Source organism: Carcharhinus amblyrhynchos, chromosome 28 (assembly GCF_965287045.1).
Source record: "Carcharhinus amblyrhynchos chromosome 28, sCarAmb.v2.hapA, whole genome shotgun sequence".
NCBI classification, from domain to species: Eukaryota; Metazoa; Chordata; class Chondrichthyes; order Carcharhiniformes; family Carcharhinidae; genus Carcharhinus; species Carcharhinus amblyrhynchos.
In genome coordinates, this window is record NC_137351.1 from 34,626,626 (window position 1) to 34,648,225 (window position 21,600).

At 49.2% G+C, this 21,600-nt stretch overlaps 1 protein-coding gene across 2 annotated transcripts in view; it reads right to left on the reverse strand.

The window, feature by feature from the left end:
- cers3a (ceramide synthase 3a) overlaps window positions 1–21,600 on the reverse strand; it is a 108,860-nt gene that overhangs the window by 28,584 nt on the left and 58,676 nt on the right. For both annotated transcript variants that reach the window (XM_080214484.1, XM_080214485.1), the window contains exons 7-9: window positions 18,060–18,152; window positions 14,924–15,052; window positions 3,859–3,965 (exon numbers count right to left, since the gene is read on the reverse strand). In XM_080214484.1, the coding sequence (XP_080070610.1) occupies window positions 3,859–3,965; window positions 14,924–15,052; window positions 18,060–18,152 (329 nt within the window). The remainder of the gene's footprint in view (window positions 1–3,858; window positions 3,966–14,923; window positions 15,053–18,059; window positions 18,153–21,600) is intronic.

Consider the following 21,600-nt stretch of genomic DNA (forward strand, 5'->3'; position numbering starts at 1 on the left):
TGTTCCTCGTCTCCAGATAGACTCAGAGACCATTGAAACAAAGAGCTATAATCACCGCTCAACACTGAATTGATGGGCATTACTACTAGGATGTTCCAAATATCATTAGCCCCATTTATGTTAAAACATGTTGGAAAAATTAAAGAACAAAGAACAAAACAGCCCGGGAAGCAGGCCCTTCGGCCCAACGAGCCCACGCCGCCATTTCAACATTGTGAGTCCCCTCTTCCACCCATGACCCTTGTCTGCACTTATGGAACTCCACATTGGAACCAGATTGAGGGGAGACTAATTTAGGGACAATTTGTTAACACCAGTCAGCCTAAGAGCACATCTTTGGGGTGTGGGAGGAAACCGGAGTACCCGGAGAAAACCCACGCAAGCACAGGGAGAATGTGCAAACTCCCGCAGACACTGGCCCAAATCCATGTATCCGCACAGCAAACAGTGATAGTCACTGAGCTGCAATGTTGCCCATTAAATGATCCTCGATAAGAGGGATATTCATAAACAGCAGTGAAATGATGATTATCCTGGGCTGTGGAATCTGCAGCAAATTACTGCCTGAAAGATCAACAAACTCAGATCAAAGATCAAACTCAGACTCGAGCCGTGTTCACCCTGCTTCCCTCTGATTCCACTGTCTGTCTTCAGGTACACCTGCCCTGATTTGGCTGTCACTGAGTATGAGGAGGTGGATATTAAGTCAAGGCAGTCTGATCCTGCTCCCTTCCTGCCTTTTCACCAGATTAAACTGCTCAAACTGGGCTTGTTTTGAATACACAGATCAAATCTCATATCACTGGAAAGGGAGCCTAGCAGGGAAGACAGTAGAACAGCAATGGCAGAAGAGTTTGGGGGTTATTCGGGAGGCACAACAGAAATTCATCTCAAGGAGGAGGAAAACATGCTAAGGGGAGGATGAGCCATCCATAGCTGACAAGGAAAGTCAAGGACAGCATAAAAGCAAAGGAGAAAGCATACAGTGACGAGGATTAGTGGGAAGCCCGAAGATTGGAAAACCTTTAAAAGTGAGCAGAGGACAACTAAAAAAGCAATAAGGGGGACAAGATGAAATATGAGTGTAAGCTAGTTAGTAATGTAAATGGAAATAGGAAGAGTGTTTTTCAAGTTTTTAGTAATGTAAATGGAAATAGGAAGAGTGTTTTTCAAGATATAAAAGGCAAGAGAGAGGCAAAAATAGCCACTGGACCACTGGAAAATGAGGCAGGAGGAGTAATAATAGGAAACAAAGCAATGGCAGAGAAACTGAATAGTTACTTTGCATCAGTCTTCACAGTGGAAGAGACCAGTTGGATGCCAGAGCTCCACGAGAGTCAGGGGGCACAGGTGAGTGTAGTGGCCATCACTGAAGAGAAGGCTCTGGGGAAACGGAAAGGTCTGAAGGTGGATAAATCACCTGGACCGGATGGACTCCACCCCAGTGTTCTAAAAGAGATAGCTGAGGAAATTGTGGAGGCATTGGTGGTGATCTTTCTGGAATCAATGGAGGTGGGGGTGTCCCAGAGGACTGGAAATGTAACACCACTGGTTAAGAAAGGAGGGAGGCAGCAGACATGAAATTATAAGCCGGTTAGCCAGACTTTGGTCATTGGTGAGATTTTAGAGTCCATTATTAAAGAAGAGATCACGGGGTACTTGGAAGTGCGTGATAAAATAGGACTGCGTTAGCACGGCTTTGTCAAGGGGAGGTCGTATCTGACAAATCAGTAAAGAAATTAAGGATCATGGTGAGTGGGCGGGTAAGTGGAGCTGAGTCCACAAAAAGATTAGCCATGATCTTACTGAATGGCGGAGCAGCCTCAAGGGGCCAGATGGCCTACTCCTGCTCCTAGTTCCTATGTTCTTATGTTAAATCTGTTACGAGTTCTTTGAGGAGGTAACAAGGAAGTTAGATAAAGGAGAACCTGTGTACAGGATTTATTTAGATTTCCAGAAGGCCTTTGACAAGGTGCCGCACAGGAGACTGTTAAATAAATTAAGAACCCATGGTGTTAAGGTAAGATCCTGGCATGGATAGAGGATTGGCTGACTGATTGGCAGAGAGTGGGAACAAAGGGTCTTTTTTCAGGATTGCAGTCGGTGACTAGTGGTGTGCCTCAGGGGTCAGTGCTGGGACCACAACTTTTCACAAAATACATTAATGATTTGGAGGAAGGAACTGAAGGCACTGTTGCTAAGTTTGCAGATGACACAAGGATATGTAGAAAGATAGTACTGAGGAAATGGGAGGGGGCTGCAGAAGGACTTGGACAGACTAGGGGAGTGGGAAAAGAAGTGATAGATGGAATACAATGTGGAAAAGTGTGAGGTTATGCACTTTGGAAGGAGGAATGGAGACAGAGACTATTTTTTAAATGGTGAAATGCTTAGGAAATCAGAAGCCCAAAGGGACCTGGGAGTCCTTGCTCTTAAAATTAATGTGCAGGTTCAGTCGGCAGTTAGGAAGGCAAATGCAATGTTAGCATTCATGTCAAGAGGGCTAGAATATAAGAGCAGGGATGTACTTCTGAGGCTGTATAAGCTCTGGTCAGACCTCATTTGGAGAATTGTGAGAAGTTTTGGGCCCGATATCTAAGGAAGAATGTACTGGCCTTGGAAAAGATACAGAGGAGGTTCACAAGAATGATCCCTGGAATGAAGAGCTTGTCATATGAGGAACGGTTGAGGACTCTGGTTCTGTACATGGAGTTTAGAAGGATGAGGAGGGAAGGATCTTATTGAAACTTACAGGATACTGCAAGGCCTGGATAGAGTGGACATGGAGAGGATGTTTCCACGAGTAGGAAAAACTAGAACCAGAGGGCACAACCTCAGGCTAAAGGGGTGATCCTTTAAAACGGATGAGGAGGAATTTCTTCAGCCAGAGAGTGGTGAATCTGTGGAACACTTTGCCGCAGAAGGCTGTGGAGGCCAGGTCATTGAGTGTCTTTAAGACAGAGATAGATAGGTTCTTGACTAATAAGGAGATCAGGGGTTATGAGAAAAAGGCAGGAGAATGGGGGATGAGAAAAATATCAGCCATGATTGAATGGCAGAGCAGAGTCAATGGGCTGGTGGCCTAATTCTGCTCCTATGTCTTATGGTCTTATCATCAAATCTCAGTTATACACCTGAACAGGGGGGTTCCACTGGTGGCTTCACCATCGCAGAGGCCAGCTTGGGCCAGAAACATCCGGCGGGTAAATTATAAAAAACATTTTAATTCTTCTTATGGTGAAGACCATAAGACATAGAGCAGAAGTAGGCTACTCAGCCCATCGAGTCTGCTCTGCCATTCAATGAGTTCATGACTGATGGGATAATCCACTTCCCTGCCTTATCCCCATAATCCTCAATTCTCTTATTGACTAAAAATCTGTCTATCTCAGCCTTGAATATACTTAATGACCCAGCCTCTACAGCCCTCTGCGGTAAAGAGTTCCACAGATTCACTCCCCTCCAGGAGAAGAAATTTCTCCTCATCTCCTTAAACCTGGGTCTTCATGGTTAATGACTCTTCTCACTGGGAACAGTTTCCCTTGATTCTAGTTGTCAGATCCGGTCATGATTTTAAACACTTGCACTAAATCTTCTTTGTTCTAAGGAGAACAATCCCACCTTCTGCAATCTCTCCACATCACTGAAGTCCCTCATCCCTGTCCTGACAATATTCCATATGTTACAAATTAAAATATCTCTGCCTTTATAAGGTAAAGCTGATTTGATTCATTTCAAGTGAATTTCTGTCATGCTGCCTTTACTGAACAAGGGATCAAGGAAGACAATGTTATCCAATAACTCTAAACCAACCCTTACTGGTGAAGCAAAGAAGGAAGAGTTTTTGGTGATACTGACCAGAATGGAAAGATGACAAGCCTGGTGATTATAAATACCACAGCAAATACGATGAACAGTGAGTTACAGACTGATTTCCACCCAGCGTAATTAAGCATCTTGGCAAACTGTCAGAGAACAAGAGGATAAAGTGTAAATGGCTTTTGAAACGGCCAGTGTTTCATGGTTCAGTCAGCACTTCAAATAATTAAATAACAGAGGAATTTCTGATAAAAAATAAAGAGTGGATTGCAGTGTGCAAGTGCAAATTCACTGGCTAACCTGAGGTTAGCTTTTGATCCACTGTTTAAACTGTACACAATCTGAACAGCTGCAATCAACCTGTGGAACTCTGCTAAGCTGCAAATTCCACCTGTTCAGGTCAGGAGTCACCAACTGAAACACAGCCTCCGACATTCACAGGGTGGTGGCGGCTTCTTTGAAGGACACGAGTTTGGACTTCTACTTCTCTCCCTTTCACCTTTAGTTAAAGTTAAAAGTTTATTTATTTATTAGTCACAAGTAGGCTTACATTCACACTGCAATGAAGTTACTGTGAAAATCCCCTAGTCGCCACAATCTGTTTGGACGCTGAGGGAGAATTTAGCATGGCCAATGCACGCTCACCAGCTAAGTTATCCTACTCCTGGGAAAACCTGTGTAACAAATCAGCCTTTCAATTGCACCGAAGGAGTCCAATTTAAATAGGTAAAGAAACACCTTGCCTCAGTACAGTGGCACAATCTGGCATTCTTTATTATTTGATAACAGGGGGAGCGGGGGAGGCGAGTGTTCGGCCAGTTGCCTTCTGCATATTTTATTTTTTAAACTCCCCTTCCCTGACTCTCTCTCACCAATCACAGGGAGGAGGGTAATTACATTGAGGCTATTATCTGTCTCCCACCCATCCCATCATGGGGGTGCATGGGGGAGGGGGTTATATTGAGGCCATTATCGCCACAGCTTTTCACCCTGGTCTGCTCAGTGAACTGAGCATTTTCACTTCTGATTTCCGGTAGATTTTGCTGGGTTTTTGTACTCGGACTGTACAGCCTGCTTAACCGAGGAAATCACAGGACTCGACCTGTGCGTCTGTCAGCTTTCAGTGTGGACGAACAGAGGGATCTAGGTGTATGTATACATAGATCCCTGAAAGTTGGGAATCAAGTAGATAAGGTTGTTAGGAAGGCATACGGTGTTTTGGCGTTTATTGGTAGAAGGATTGAATTTAGGAGCCGCAGCGTCATGTTGCAACTGTACAAGACTCTGGTGCGGCCGCACTTGGAGTATTGTGTGCAGTTCTGGTCCCCACATTATAGGAAGGATGTGGAGGCTTTGGAGAGGGTGCAGAGGAGGTTTACCAGGATGTTGCCTGGTATGGAGGGGAGGTCCTATGAGGAGAGACTGAGGGATTTGAGGTTGTTTTCGTTAGAAAGAAGGCGGCTAAGAGGGGACCTTATTGAAACATATAAGATGATTAGAGGTTTAGATAGGGTGGACAGTGATAGCCTTTTTCCCCGGATGGAGAAAGCTAGCACGAGGGGGCATAGCTTTAAATTAAGGGGTGGTAGTTATAGGACGGATGTCAGGGGTAGGTTCTTTACCCAGAGGGTGGTGAGGGATTGGAATGCCCTGCCTGCTGCAGTTGTAAATGCGCCTAGTTTGGGGGCGTTTAAGAGATCCGTGGATAGGTTTATGGATGGAAAGGGTTTGGTTTAGGTTAGAGGGTCATTGCTTTTTAACTGGTCGGCGCAACATCGTGGGCCAAAGGGCCTGTTCTGCGCTGTAATGTTCTAGGAAAGTAAAATTTCAGCACCACTCCCATACATCTGCTTCATGTCAATGTCATAGATAATCAGTCCTGGAAACAGAAATTTAAATCTCGCCTTGATAAAGGTAAGTTAAAAATCCCAATAAAACACCCGAAACAATTTCATTTATCTGTAAATTCTGGGGGTTTTTTTTACACCTCGGGATGTGGCCATTAGAATGAATTACGATGGGGGCAGGGACGGGTAGGCAGGTGGGGCAAGTCTGATTATGTGTAACACATCTGAGATTCCTGCTGCTTTTAGCCTGGCTGTTTGCTCCACTCCAATAATATCTCTCTGGATTCAAATAATGGGAAATTCTACACCCAACAGTTCAAATGTGAATCTGCCTCTGACTGTCCACCAGGCTGTTAATGTGAACAGTGTGTCTGCTCCAGGCTAACAGCTACAACCTTCTTCAGTCCACTATTCCCTGTCAGTAATCAGTGACCCCCCTCACTGAATGAGGGTCTGGCGTGGGCAGTGAATGGGCACAGCGAGGGCATGGGGTGGGCAGTGAGTGGACAGAGTGAGGGCAAAGGGTGGACAGTGACTGGATACAGCGAGGGCACAGGGTGGGCAGTGATTGGAGAGAGCAAGGGCACGGGGTGGACAGTGACTGGACACAGCGAGGGTATGGGGTGGACAGTGACTGGACAGAGCGAGGACACGGGGTGGACAGTGACTGGATACAGCGAGGGCACGGGGTGGACAGTGACTGGACAGAGCGAGGGCACGGGGTGGACAGTGACTGGATACAGCGAGGGCACGGGGTGGACAGTGACTGGACAGAGCGAGGGCACGGGGTGGACAGTGACTGGATACAGCGAGGGCACGGGGTGGACAGTGACTGGACAGAGCGAGGACACGGGGTGGACAGTGACTGGACACAGCGAGGGTATGGGGTGGACAGTGACTGGACAGAGCGAGGACACGGGGTGGACAGTGACTGGACAGAGCGAGGGCACGGGGTGGACAGTGACTGGACAGAGCGAGGACACGGGGTGGACAGTGACTGGACAGAGCGAGGACACGGGGTGGACAGTGACTGGACAGAGCGAGGGCACGGGGTGGACAGTGACTGGACAGGGTGAGGGCATGGGGTGGACAGTGACCAGACACAGCGAGGGCAGGGGGTGGACAGTGACTGGACAGAGTGAGGGCATGGGGTGGACAGTGACCAGACACAGTGAGGGCACGGGGTGGACAGTGACTGGACACAGCGAGGACACAGGGGTGGGCAGTGACTGGACAGAGCGAAGGCACGGAGTGGGTAGTGACTGGACAGAGCAAAGGCACGGAGTGGGTAATGACTGGACAGAGCGAGGTCACGGGGTGGACAGTGACTGGACACAGCGAGGGCACAAGGTGGACAGTGACTGGACACAGTGAGGGCACGGGGTGGACAGTGACTGGACACAGCGAGGGCACAAGGTGGACAGTGACTGGACACAGTGAGGGCACGGGGTGGACAGTGACTGGACACAGCGAGGGCACGGGGTGGGCAGTGACTGGACAGAGCGAGGGCACAGGGTGGACAGTGACTGGACACAGCGAGGGTATGGGGTGGACAGTGACTGGACAGAGTGAGGGCACAGGGTGGACAGTGACTGGACACAGCGAGGGTATGGGGTGGACAGTGACTGGACACAGCGAGGGCACGGGGTGGGCAGTGACTGGACACAGCGAGGGCACGGGGTGGACAGTGACTGGACACAGCGAGGGTATGGGGTGGACAGTGACTGGACAGAGCGAGGGCACAGGGTGGACAGTGACTGGACACAGCGAGGGTATGGGGTGGACAGTGACTGGACACAGCGAGGGCACGGGGTGGACAGTGACTGGACAGAGCGAGGACACGGGGTGGACAGTGACTGGACACAGCGAGGGCACGGGGTAGACAGTGACTGGACAGAGCGAGGGCACGGGGTGGACAGTGACTGGACAGAGCGAGGACATGGGGTGGACAGTGACTGGACAGAGCGAGGGCACGGGGTGGACAGTGACTGGACAGAGCGAGGGCACGGGGTGGACAGTGACTGGACACAGCGAGGGCACGGGGTGGACAGTGACTGGACAGAGCGAGGGCACGGGGTGGACAGTGACTGGACAGAGCGAGGGCACGGGGTGGACAGTGACTGGACACAGCGAGGGCACGGGGTGGACAGTGACTGGACAGAGCGAGGGCACGGGGTGGACAGTGACTGGACAGAGCGAGGACACGGGGTGGACAGTGACTGGACAGAGCGAGGGCATGGGGTGGACAGTGACTGGACACAGCGAGGGCACGGGGTGGACAGTGACTGGACACAGTGAGGATATGGGGTGGGCAGTGACTGGACACAGCGAGGGCACGGGGTGGACAGTGACTGGACACAGCGAGGGCACGGGGTGGACAGTGACTGGACACAGCGAGGGCACGGGGTGGACAGTGACTGGACACAGCGAGGGCACGGGGTGGACAGTGACTGGACAGAGCGAGGGCACGGGGTGGACAGTGACTGGACAGAGCGAGGGCACGGGGTGGACAGTGAATGGACACAGCGAGGGCACGGGGTGGACAGTGACTGGACAGAGCGAGGGCACGGGGTGGACAGTGACTGGACAGAGCGAGGGCACGGGGTGGACAGTGACTGGACACAGCGAGGGCACGGGGTGGACAGTGACTGGACAGAGCGAGGGCACGGGGTGGACAGTGACTGGACACAGCGAGGGCACGGGGTGGACAGTGACTGGACAGAGCGAGGGCACGGGGTGGACAGTGACTGGACACAGCGAGGGCACGGGGTGGACAGTGACTGGACAGAGCGAGGGCACGGGGTGGACAGTGACTGGACACAGCGAGGGCACGGGGTGGACAGTGACTGGACACAGCGAGGGTATGGGGTGGGCAGTGACTGGACACAGCGAGGGCACGGGGTGGACAGTGACTGGACACAGCGAGGGCACGGGGTGGACAGTGACTGGACACAGCGAGGGCACGGGGTGGACAGTGACTGGACACAGCGAGGGTATGGGGTGGACAGTGACTGGACACAGCGAGGGCACGGGGTGGACAGTGACTGGACAGAGCGAGGACACGGGGTGGACAGTGACTGGACAGAGCGAGGGCACAGGGTGGACAGTGACTGGACAGAGCGAGGGCACGGGGTGGACAGTGACTGGACACAGCGAGGGCACGGGGTGGACAGTGACTGGACAGAGCGAGGGCACGGGGTGGACAGTGACTGGACAGAGCGAGGGCACGGGGTGGACAGTGACTGGACAGAGCGAGGGCACGGGGTGGACAGTGACTGGACACAGCGAGGATACGGGGTGGGCAGTGACTGGACACAGCGAAGGCACGGAGTGGACAGTGACTGGACAGAGCGAGGGCACGGGGTGGACAGTGACTGGACACAGCGAGGGCACGGGGTGGACAATGACTGGACACAGCGAGGGCACGGGGTGGACAGTGACTGGACAGAGCGAGGACACGGGGTGGACAGTGACTGGACAGAGCGAGGGCACGGGGTGGACAGTGACTGGACAGAGCGAGGGCACGGGGTGGACAGTGACTGGACAGAGCGAGGGCACGGGGTGGACAGTGACTGGACACAGCGAGGGCACGGGGTGGACAGTGACTGGACAGAGCGAGGGCACGGGGTGGACAGTGACTGGACAGAGCGAGGGCACGGGGTGGACAGTGACTGGACAGAGCGAGGGCACGGGGTGGACAGTGACTGGACACAGCGAGGATACGGGGTGGGCAGTGACTGGACACAGCGAAGGCACGGAGTGGACAGTGACTGGACAGAGCGAGGGCACGGGGTGGACAGTGACTGGACACAGCGAGGGCACGGGGTGGACAATGACTGGACACAGCGAGGGCACGGGGTGGACAGTGACTGGACAGAGCGAGGACACGGGGTGGACAGTGACTGGACAGAGCGAGGGCACGGGGTGGACAGTGACTGGACAGAGCGAGGGCACGGGGTGGACAGTGACTGGACAGAGCGAGGGCACGGGGTGGACAGTGACTGGACAGAGCGAGGGCACGGGGTGGACAGTGACTGGACAGAGCGAGGACACGGGGTGGACAGTGACTGGACACAGCGAGGATACGGGGTGGGCAGTGACTGGACACAGCGAAGGCACGGAGTGGACAGTGACTGGACAGAGCGAGGGCACGGGGTGGACAGTGACTGGACACAGCGAGGATATGGGGTGGGCAGTGACTGGACACAGCGAGGGCACGGGGTGGACAGTGACTGGACACAGCGAGGGTATGGGGTGGACAGTGACTGGACACAGCGAGGGCACGGGGTGGACAGTGACTGGACAGAGCGAGGACACGGGGTGGACAGTGACTGGACAGAGCGAGGACACGGGGTGGACAGTGAATGGACAGAGCGAGGGCACGGGGTGGACAGTGACTGGACAGAGCGAGGGCACAGGGTGGACAGTGACTGGACAGAGCGAGGGCACGGGGTGGACAGTGACTGGACACAGCGAGGGCACGGGGTGGACAGTGACTGGACAGAGCGAGGGCACGGGGTGGACAGTGACTGGACAGAGCGAGGGCACGGGGTGGACAGTGACTGGACAGAGCGAGGGCACGGGGTGGACAGTGACTGGACAGAGCGAGGGCACGGGGTGGACAGTGACTGGACACAGCGAGGGCACAGGGTGGACAGTGACTGGACACAGCGAGGATATGGGGTGGGCAGTGACTGGACACAGCGAAGGCACGGAGTGGACAGTGACTGGACAGAGCGAGGGCACGGGGTGGACAGTGACTGGACAGAGCAAGGGCACATGTTGGGCAGTGACTGGACACAGCGAGGGCATGGGGTGGACAGTGACTGGACACAGTGAGGGCACGGGGTGGACAGTGACTGGACAGAGCAAGGGCACATGTTGGGCAGTGACTGGACACAGCGAGGGCATGGGGTGGACAGTGACTGGACACAGCGAGGACACGGGGTGGGCAGTAACTGGACAGAGTGAGGGCACGGGGTGGACAGTGACTGGACAGAGTGAGGACACAGGGTGGACAGTGACTGGACAGAGCGAGGACACGGGGTGGACAGTGACTGGACAGAGTGAGGACATGGGGTGGACAGTGGCTGGACAGAGTGAGGGCACAGGGTAGACAGTGACTGGACAGAGTGAGGACATGGGGTGGACAGTGACTGGACAGAGTGAGGGCACGGGGTGGACAGTGACTGGACAGAGCGAGGACACAGGGTGGACAGTGACTGGACAGAGTGAGGACATGGGGTGGACAGTGGCTGGACAGAGCGAGGACACGGGGTGGACAGTGACTGGACAGAGTGAGGACATGGGGTGGACAGTGGCTGGACAGAGTGAGGACATGGGGTGGACAGTGACCAGACACAGCGAGGACACAGGGGTGGGCAGTGACTGGACAGAGCAAAGGCACGGAGTGGGTAGTGAGTGGACAGAGCGAAGGCATGGGGTGGGCAGTGAGTGGACAGAGCGAAGGCGAGCAGCGAGATCCCTCTGCCCGGACACATTTTGAATCTGCTTTCCATTTAAGTAATAATTTGCCATTTGATTTTTTTTGGCCAAAGTGGATAACCTCACACTTCTCCACATTAAACTCCATCTGCCAGATTTTGGCCCATTCTCCCAGCCTATCTAAATCCATCTGCAAAATCTTTATCCCCTCTTCCTGCTTTTCAACCTATTTTAGGATGATCCACAAATTTTGTTATGTTACACTCTGTCTCTGCTTGAAGATTGTTTATATAGATTGTAAACAGTTGAGGTCCAAGGACTGACCCCTGTAGCATCCTGCTGGTTACAATTCACCATGATGTGGAGATGCCAGTGTTGGACTGGGGTAAACATAGTAAGAAGTCTCACGACACCAGGTTAAAATCCAACAGTTTATTTGGTAGCACAAGCCACTAGCTTTCAGAGCGCTGCTCCTTTATCAGGTGAGTGGGATTTCAGTTCACAAACAGGTCATATAAAGACACAAACTCAATTTACAAAATAATGGTTGGAATGTGAGTCTTTACAGGTAATCAAGTCTTAAAGGTACAGACAATGTGAGTGGAGAGAGCTTTAAGCACAGGTTAAAGAGATGTGTATTGTCTCCAGACAGGACAGTTAGTGAGATTTTGCAAATCCAGGCAAGTCGAGGGGGTTACAGATAGTGTGACATGAATCCAAGATCCCGGTTGAGACCGTCCTCATGTGTGTGGAACTTGGCTATCAGTCTCTGCTCAGTGACTCTGCGCTGTCGTTTGTCGTGAAGGCCGCCTTGGAGAATGCTTACCCGAAGGTCAGAGGCTGAATGCCCGTGACTGCTGAAGTGTTCGCCAACAGGAAGAGAACAATCTTGCCTGGTGATTGTCGAGCGATGTTCATTCAACTGTTGTCGTAGCGCCTGCATGGTCTCCCCAATGTACCATGCCTCGGGACATCCTTTCCTGCAGCGTATCAGGTAGACAACGTTGGTCGAGTTGCAAGAGTATGTACCGTGTACCTGGTGGATGGTGTTCTCACGTGTGATGATGGCATCCGTGTCGATGATCCAGGGTTACTGTGGCAGGGTTGTGTGGTGTCGTGGTCACTGTTCTCCTGAAGGCTGGGTAGTTTGCTGCGGACAATGGTCTGTTTGAGGTTGTGCGGTTGTTTGAAGGCAAGAAGTGCGGATGTGGGAATGGCCTTGGCAAGATGTTCGTCTTCATCAATGACATGTAGAAGAATCCAGAGAAGATATCGTAGCCTCTCTGCTGCGGGAAAGTACTGGACAATGAAGGATATTCTGTCCACCGTGTCCCGTGTTTGTCTTCTGAGGAGGTCAGTGCGGTGTTTTGCTGTGGCACGTCGGAACTGTCGATCGATGAGTTGAGTGCGATATTCTGTTCTCATGTGAGAACACCATCCATCAGGTACACGGTACACACTTTTGCAACTCGGCCAACGTTGTCTACCTGATACGCTGCAGGAAAGGATGTCCCAAGGCATGGTACACTGGGGAGACCACACAGACACTATGACAATGGATGAATGAAAACCACTCGACAATCACCAGGGAAGAATGTTCTCTTCCTGTTGGGGAACACTTCAGCATTCAGCCTCTGATCTTCGGGTAAGCATTCTCCAAGGCGGCCTTCACAACACACAATGCAGAGTCGCTGAGCAGAGACTGATAGCCAAGTTCTGCACACGAGGATGGCCTTAACCGGGATCTTGGGTTCATGTCACACTATCTATAATCTCCATGACTTGCCTGGGCTTGCAAAATCTCACTAACTATCCTGGCTGGAGACAATACACATCTCTTTAACCTGTGCTTAACCCTCTCTCCACTCACATTGTCTGTAATTTTAAGTCTTGATTACCTGTAAAGACTCACATTCCAACCATTATTTTGTAAATTGAGTTTGTGTCTTTATATGCCCTGTTTGTGAACTGAAATCCCACTAACCTGATGAAGGAGCAGTGCTCCGAAAGCTAGTGGCTTATGCTACCAAATAAACCTGTTGGGACTTTAACCTGGTGTTGTGAGACTTCTTATAATTCACCAGCCACAGGAGCAGCCATATATCCTGACCCTCTGTTTTCTGTCAGTCAGCTAATCTTCAATCCAATCTTGGTCTCTAACTCTCATGCCCTGAGATCTCACCCTCTGGATCAGTCTTTTCTGGGGAACCTTATCAAATGCCTTCTGGAAGTCTAGATATATCTCATCCACAGGTTCCCCATTATCCACCTTACTGGTTTTGTCCTCAAAGAACTCAAGCAAGTTTGTCAAGCATGACTTTCCCTTTATAAAACACTGACAATGGTGGATTGAGTTTTGTCTTTCCAAATGCTCAGTCATCTCCTTAATGATGGATTCCAGCAACTTCTCGCCAGGGAGGCCAAGCTGACCGGCCTATATATCCTACTTTTTGCTTCTCTTTTTTGAATAGGGGCGTCACATTAGCGTGTTTCCAATCCACCGGGACCTTTCCAGAATCCAAGGAATTTTGAAATATCACAACTAATGAATCCACTATCTCTGCTGCCACCTCCTTTAATACCGTAGGGTACAGTTCATCAGATCCCGAAGATCTATATGCCTTTAATCCCATTAGTTTATTCAATACATTCTCCCTACTGATGAATATTGCACCATGTTCGTCTGCATTAAATACAGGTTTTAGAAAATCTTCATTATTCTCTACCATTAAGACAGAGGCAAAATATTGGTTCAGTGCCTTCGTATCTCTGTGTTCCCCATTAATATTTCACCACTATCGTCATCTAAAGAGTTAACATTTACCTTAGCTCCTCGCATCCTCTTTTTAGACTTGTGAAAACTCACAGTAACTCCATGTGGAGTCTAACCAGGGTTCAGTATAGCTGCAGCATGTGTCCTTATACTCCAGGCCTCTTGTGGCATTTTAAATATCTACACACCTGAACCCCAAGTCTCTTTGGACATTCACTGTATTTAACTTCACACCATCTAGAAAGTTCTCTGGTCTTTCCTTTTACAGTCCAAAATGGATAACCTCACACTTGCTTAGATTGAAATCCATCTGCCACAGTTTAGCCCATTCACCCAACTGATCAATATCCCTTTGTATTTTCATGCTACCATCTACACTGTCCACAAAGCCACCTAATTCTGTGTTATCAATAAATCTGGATATAAGGCATCAGAGATGCCATTATCCAAGTCACTAAGAAATGTGAATAATTGAAGCCATTCACTCCCACATCCCCTTGCGATCCATTCCCCTCCAGAACCTACCATCAAATCCTGATTTCTAGAGCCACCACCCTATCCATGATTCCTCCTCCTCCAGCTTATCCCAGATCCCCAATCTGGAATGTGCCCTGTTCCCTATCCAGCAGCAAACAGCCACCTCCCAATCTGGATCTGGATGAGCAAGAGGCAAAACATCAATCAGAGCCTGATGTTAAACAGAACCAGTGGGAAGCCCAATCATCTGAATAAACCCCAACATAAAACCCACCCTCCGCCAACCCTCGCACCGCCAACCCTGCCACTGACAAGCTCTCCCATCCTGTTAACAGGGAGACTAGAGGGGTTGAAGCTACTTTCAGGCAGGGGGGTCAGAATGGCAGAAGGACAGTCAGTGACCCATTTCCCACCAGCTGACACCCTTCTCCATTGTACTCAGCAACAAGTCAAATCAAACTGATAGAAATGGTCAGGCAGCCTGTGATAAGAATGACTCCAAATATCTCAGTGGACAAGCAAAACACAGAACTGATATTTACATCTGTGAAAATTCACCTACCTCCAGTATGATGTCAGAGGAGTCGTGTACAACCATCACCAGCGTTCCCACACGGATATAGTTAGCACACCAGGAGAAGCTTAGCAGGATGATAGTCGCTAAGTGATGAATTATTTGTTCTTTGAAATCCTAATCAAATAATTAAAAGTAAAAGTTAATTTGTGTGAATGTGCCAGAAATATCGCACAATCAGCCATGACCCAGTAAACATCATCGTATCTGAGAGTACACAGAGTAAAGTGGAAATCTCACAGTCCAAATCCACGTAGGGCAGAAAACTGAGGCTTAGGTCTGGAGCCAACACAACAGCCCTTCAAAAACGGTGGGCGGAACCCAATTCCAGGATTCTTACCCCCATTCTGGTTTCAGAAAGTGTGGATAAGAGTGCAGGCAGAGTCTGCACACAGCTCCTGCCTTTGCTGGGTCCATTGCGGTGGTAGCCAATTTAAATGCCCTAACAACCATGCTGCAATTTTCTAGGGAATCTGGCACCTTCTGAAAGTATATGTGGTTCACAGCACCTGAGAGGAGTTGTGACTCAAGGGAACCCCAGTTTTAAGTAATCGAAAGAAAACAGCCACCTCCTGGAATGCTTTGATTGACAAGCCATTTGGTTTGAAATAGAAAAGGACAACTGTTCTTTCAATTTCAAAAGGCCCCACTGAGCTGAGCCCATAATGAATGCTTGGCTGAGTTTCAGAAGCCGTAGACCCACTTATCTCAGTCAGGGGTTGTGTGCAAAGTTTGATAGTTTTGCTAGGTTATTAATGGATTTGTGGTTTTTGAGGTGGTTATTAAACGGATGTTTGTTTTTCCAACTGAATGACCAATTTTGGGTTTTAAAGTTTTTTATTGGATCTACGGATCTAGAGCTTTTAACTTAGGATGAAGTGTGTGTAAGTGACAGCAATATTAGATTCTTTTAATGTCTAACTCAAAATCATCCCATTGCTATTACAAGGCTTCTGAGGTCTGTCCATAATGGATACTGGGTGAGTAACTATGGACGATATGTGGTAGTGGTAGCGAAAGTGGGTTGTAGGCGGTATGAGGTGGCATGGAATATGATGGGGAGTATAAAGGGCAGAGAGGGACTCTGAGGGGGCTTCTGGATGTTGGGAGCAAGGGTTTTAAATCCTGATATCCATCACTACAACTGGGCCATTGTCCCAAGAGATGTCATGGACACAAAATATTTGTCAGTCTTCATACCAAAAGCTGTAAATTATATATCAGAAGTAGGGTAACCAATAGATAATAAAAATGTAGAACTTAAAAGTAATTAATATCAACAAAAAAAGATATCAGAGCAACTTAAGGAACTAAAAGCTGACAAATCCCCAGGACCTGATGACCTACATCCTAAGGTCCTAAAGGAGATGGCTGCAGAGTTAGTGGATGCACTGATTCCCTTGGTTCTGGAATGGTCCCAGTGGATTAGAAATTAATAAATGTAACAACATTATTGGAGGAAGGAGAGAGAAAAAAGCAAACTATAGGCCAGTTAGCCTGACAGCTATTGGGAAAATGTTAGACTCTATTAGTAGGGATATCTTAACAATACACTCTGAAAATCATAGTATGATTAGACAGAGTCAATATGATTGGGAAATTGTGCTCAACAAATTTAGAGTTTTTTGAAGATGTAACTGGTAGGGTAGATAAAAGGGAACCAGAAGTTATAGTATACTTAGATTTCCAAAAGGCACTCAATAAGGGCTGCATAAAAGATTCATAAGCAAGATACCTCGGGGGGTAATATATTTGATTTGCTTGATTATTGTTACATGTAGTGGAATACAGTGAAAGGTATTGTTGGATTGTTGAATTCAGATTTTCAGAAGATTGATGCGAAGGTCCCACACAAAAGATTAGTAAACAAAATCAGAGCACGTGGGATTGGACTGGGAATTGGTTAGCAGACAGAAAGCAGACAGTAGGAAGAAACAGTTCATTCTAGTAGTATGGATAGAGGATTAGTTAACAGACAGGATGCAGAGAGTAGGAAAAAATGGTGCTTAAGGAAGTTAGCAGGTGTGACTTGTGGAGTGCTGCAAGGATTAGAGCCTAGGTCTCAACTGTTTGTAAACTATATTAATGGCTTGGATGAAGAGACAGAGAGTAATAGATGACCTAGATTGGAATGGAAATCATTTAGTAAGGTGCTGGTTAGAGGGCCAATATTTTAAAGAGACACTGTTTAAAAAGATGCTGTTTAAAATAAATAAATTCATTTGATTTATTATTGTCACATGTATCAATATACGTGAAAAGTATTGTTTCTTGTGCGCTATATAGACAAAGCCTACCATTCATAGAGAAGGAAATGAGAGAGCACAGAAGGTAGCATTACAGTCATAGCTAGGGTGTAGAGAAAGATCAACTTAATGCAAAGAAGGTCCTTTCAAAAGTCTGATGATAGCAGGGAAGAAGCTGTTCTTGACTTGGTTGGTACGTGACCTCAGACCTTTTCCTGACGGAAGAAAGTGGAAGAATGTCCAGGATGTGGGTCCTTAATTATGTTGGCCATAAAGTGATAATGTTTATTGGAGCGCTGTTCTAAGGGTTGTTGTTTAAAGTGATGTTGTTTAAGGGAATGATGTTTAAAGAAATATTGTTGCTCTTTTGTGAAATCCAGTGAAGAGCTGAGTTGGAGGATCAGCCATGGAGTTGGTTCTGAGGACAGGTCACAGGTTGAAGCTGCTGATGACTGGCTTGTTACATTGACCCAGTTACATCAATACTGGGAATAGAAGCTCTCAGACTGCCTCTATCAGTCAGTGTTGTTCAGAGTAACGCACTCCGCCCTGGTCATTGGCTTCAGCCTCACGTAATGAAGCATCACGAGGCAGCTGAATGATGATGCCGTGCTCTCAGAAATGGCATCACCGTCTTGTATGTCACCCTGGCTCCAATGTTTCTTCATCAGTGGAGGCCACTCAGCCCCTTGAGCCTGTACTGTCATTCTGTATCTGAACTCCATATACACAATTGCTTCATTGATCCTTAAAACGCTTAATGTAAATCAATCTTAGTTTTGAAACTTCCAATTCAACCCCAGCCTGAACATCTTTGTGTCGATAAACAAAATCTGGATATCACAATGAACCCATGGTAATGATTCAAAAAATCTTACCTTTCTTTTTACATCTGACGCAATACTGAATAATAGTGACCAATAGAAACTCAACTCGCTGATATAATACCAATATTGGGATGGTAACAGCGTCTGTGAGGAGAATAAAGACACTCGTCAATCCAGCACCATTCCTCGGACTGTGTAACAACATGTTCAATATTAACAGCTCACTATAAACTAGGCATTTTCTGCTTTGTTTTTAAGCAAACAACATTGAAGGAAGAAGGTTAAGATCACACTCAGGAGATGTAGCAGCTAAGGAGTAGACCCATGGTATTTTAATCTATATTCAGCCAGATTTTGATTCCAATGGTGCCAATCGTCATGTGATTGGCAAAGAAACACAGAGTGTAAATGTGGATGGGGTGACTCTGAAAAAGAGGATTTGATGGTAGGTTCTGGAGGGGGACAGATTGCAAGGGACGTGGGAGTGAAGGGCCTCAATTATTCACATTTATTAATGACTTGGATAATGGAATATATATAATTAGATAGACAGATAGAATCAACAGTGCCGAAGAAGGCCATTTGGCCCATAAAGTCTGCACCGACAACAACCTCACTCAGGTCCCATCCCCGTAATCCCACACATTTACCCTCCTAATCCCCCTGACACTAAGAGGCAATTTAGCATGGCTAATTCACCTAATCTGCACATCTTTGGACTGTGGGAAGAAAGTGCAGCACACAGAGGAAATGCACGCAGATACAGGGAGAATGTGCAAACCCTGCACAGACAGTGACCCAAGCCAAGAATTGAACCCAGGTCCTGGCACTGTGAGGCAGCAGCGCTAACCACTGTTCCACTGTGCAGATTTGATGATGACACAAAGTTAGGCAGCATTGTGGACAGTGTAAATGGTGGCATGAAATTACAAAGGGATATTGATAGGCTGGGTGAATGGACTAAATGGATTTCAATCTAAGGAGGTGTGAGCTTATTCATTTTGGACTGAAAAAGGAAAGACCAGAGAATTTTCTAGGTGGTGTGAAGTTAAACACGGGGTGGGGGGATGGGGTGTGGGAGGCAGCTCAGTTGCCACAAATTTAAATCCAGATTTAAAGTGCCACAAACAAGTGTGGAAAATAATCACAAGGCTAATGGGTTAACATTTTGGAAGCTGCTGTGTGTTATATTTAACTGACCCTTGTACAGCGTGGACAATCCCTCTCACCAGGTTCAGACACAACCACAGCTTCCAAAGCTCCCCCCCCAGTTCCACATCAATCAGTGATTTGGAGCAGACAGAATGAAACATCCTCACAACACAAAGCCCACTGACTGTACTCTCACATTAGAATCAGCAGGCTAATCTGAACCAACCCTGGCTGCTTTAGGCTGAAAGGATTGGCCACAATGCTAGTTTCACACAAGGTTACTCTCCACTGGGGTCAGTGTGTCGTCAGAAGACAGAATAGGCAATCCACCCACTCCCACAGCATTCCTGCCTGGACAGAGCTCCCAATCACATCACAGTTACCCGACATCTCTATGGTTTGGCAGCAAGCTAGAGCAACGTGAATTTGCAAACATGTCAATTACACCAGAGAAAGGGAAATCGAAAGGTTCATTTTGCCAGGAACACGGTGGCCATGGATCTCCATCTTTAAATTAAAGAGCAAGGGGTGGGGGGGGCAGGGAGCAAGGGGTGGGGGGGGGGGGGGGGTGCAGAGAGCAAGGGGTGGGGGGGGGTGCAGAGAGCAAGGGGTGGGGGAGGCAGAGAGCAAGGGGTGGGGAGGGCAGAGAGCAAGGGGTGGGGAGGGCAGAGATCAAGGGGTGGGGGGGTGCAGAGAGCAAGGGGTGGGGAGGGCAGAGATCAAGGGGTGGGGGGGTGCAGAGAGCAAGGGGTGGTGAGGGCAGAGAACAAGGGGTGGGGAGGGCAGAGAGTAAGGGGTGGGGAGGGCAAAGAGTAAGGGGTGGGGGAGGCAGAGAGCAAGGGGTGGGGGGACAGAGAGCAAGGGGTGGGGGGGGGCAGAGAGCAAGGGGTGGGGGAGGCAGAGAGCAAGGGGTGGGGGAGGCAGAGAGCAAGGGGTGGGGGAGGCAGAGAGCAAGGGGTGGGGGAGGCAGAGAGCAAGGGGTGGTGAGGGCAGAGAACAAGGGGTATGGGGGCAGAGAGTAAGGGGTGGTGGGAGCAGAGAGAGAGAAAGAAGGAGAGGGAGAGAGATGCCACTCGGGGGCAGTGGGCATGCGGTCTTACCAGTTGTCTATCAAGATCTGGCACAAAGGATGATGGGATGGCATGAGAAAGACAAATGGTCTAATTTATATCCTGAGATTGTCTATATCCAAATGGGAGGGAGCAACAAGGCCTCAGTTAAACATTTCATTCAGAGGAGGACACTGCCGACAATGTTGCACTCCCTCAGTACTGGAGCAGTAACTCAGGCAGTTAGGAGAATCATATAACGATGATTTGCAGAATAATCAAGAATTAAAAAGTTGTCGTTATGAAGTAAGGCTAAATTTTAACCTGCAAACATATGGAAGGTTCTGAGGTAGTAAAGAGTGTGAATTTTTTTGGTGAGTTAGTAACCAGGATACAGACTAAGGACAATTAGAAGAAGAATGAGAAAGGAAATTATACAGATTGTTTTTCACGCAGGCTATTAATTAGAAATTGAGAATAGTTCTCCCACACACAATGACACAGAAAACAGTGCAGTCGGCACCACATGGTGAAGGAAATGACCCCTACCGGAACACTGCCTATGGTACATCTGATATTGGGCTCTGGACTCCAGCCTCCTTCAACCAGCACGTTGTGGACCCAATGTGTGATTCCAGGCAGCTCACTGGCAAAGGGGACAAGACAACTGGGTCACTGTGACCCCAGTAACCCTCAACTAAATCCTTCATTGGTGAGGGGTGACCATTAAGGGTAGCAGGAACAATAGTCAGGGGGAAGGATATCAATTGGCAATGATCTAGGACAGCAGAGACCATGATGAGAGAGAGATTTGTGACTGTAATGGGGATGCGATTGGTATAAAAAGTAGCAATGGGGTTTTTGGGGGGGGCATGCGGTGAGTAATAGCCCAGAAGGTTTTAATGTGGGATTAGGAAGAGGATTCTCTCCTTTACATTCAGGTCAATATATCTGAAGCTGCTACTCCAGCTACCTCAGGACACACTAATATTCTGGGGAACACAGAGCCCCAAACAGATGTGTACATTATTGCTAAGCAGAGTTCAGAGTTTCTCAGCAATGTCTGGGTCACAGTGTCTGAGAAATAGTCAGTGATGTAGAACTGCTGACAGTTGTAGATCAGTCCAGAGTCTACTGCCTCAAGGCAGTCCAACAACACCAGCCTCTTCCAAAGCAGCAAGACCAGCATTGAGGTGCTAACCTCAAAACCAGCTCCACCGGGCAGCACATATCACTTGTATGTCAGGTTCCTAAAACAACTGTCCCACTAGGAACACTTTTGTGGCTGGACACTCCCAGGAAGACAGCGAAATGCTTTCCTGAAGAGATCAAATTTCTCTTGCCGACTGGTGGGAAATCCTGGCTCGTAACTGAACACAATGGAGAGGGTT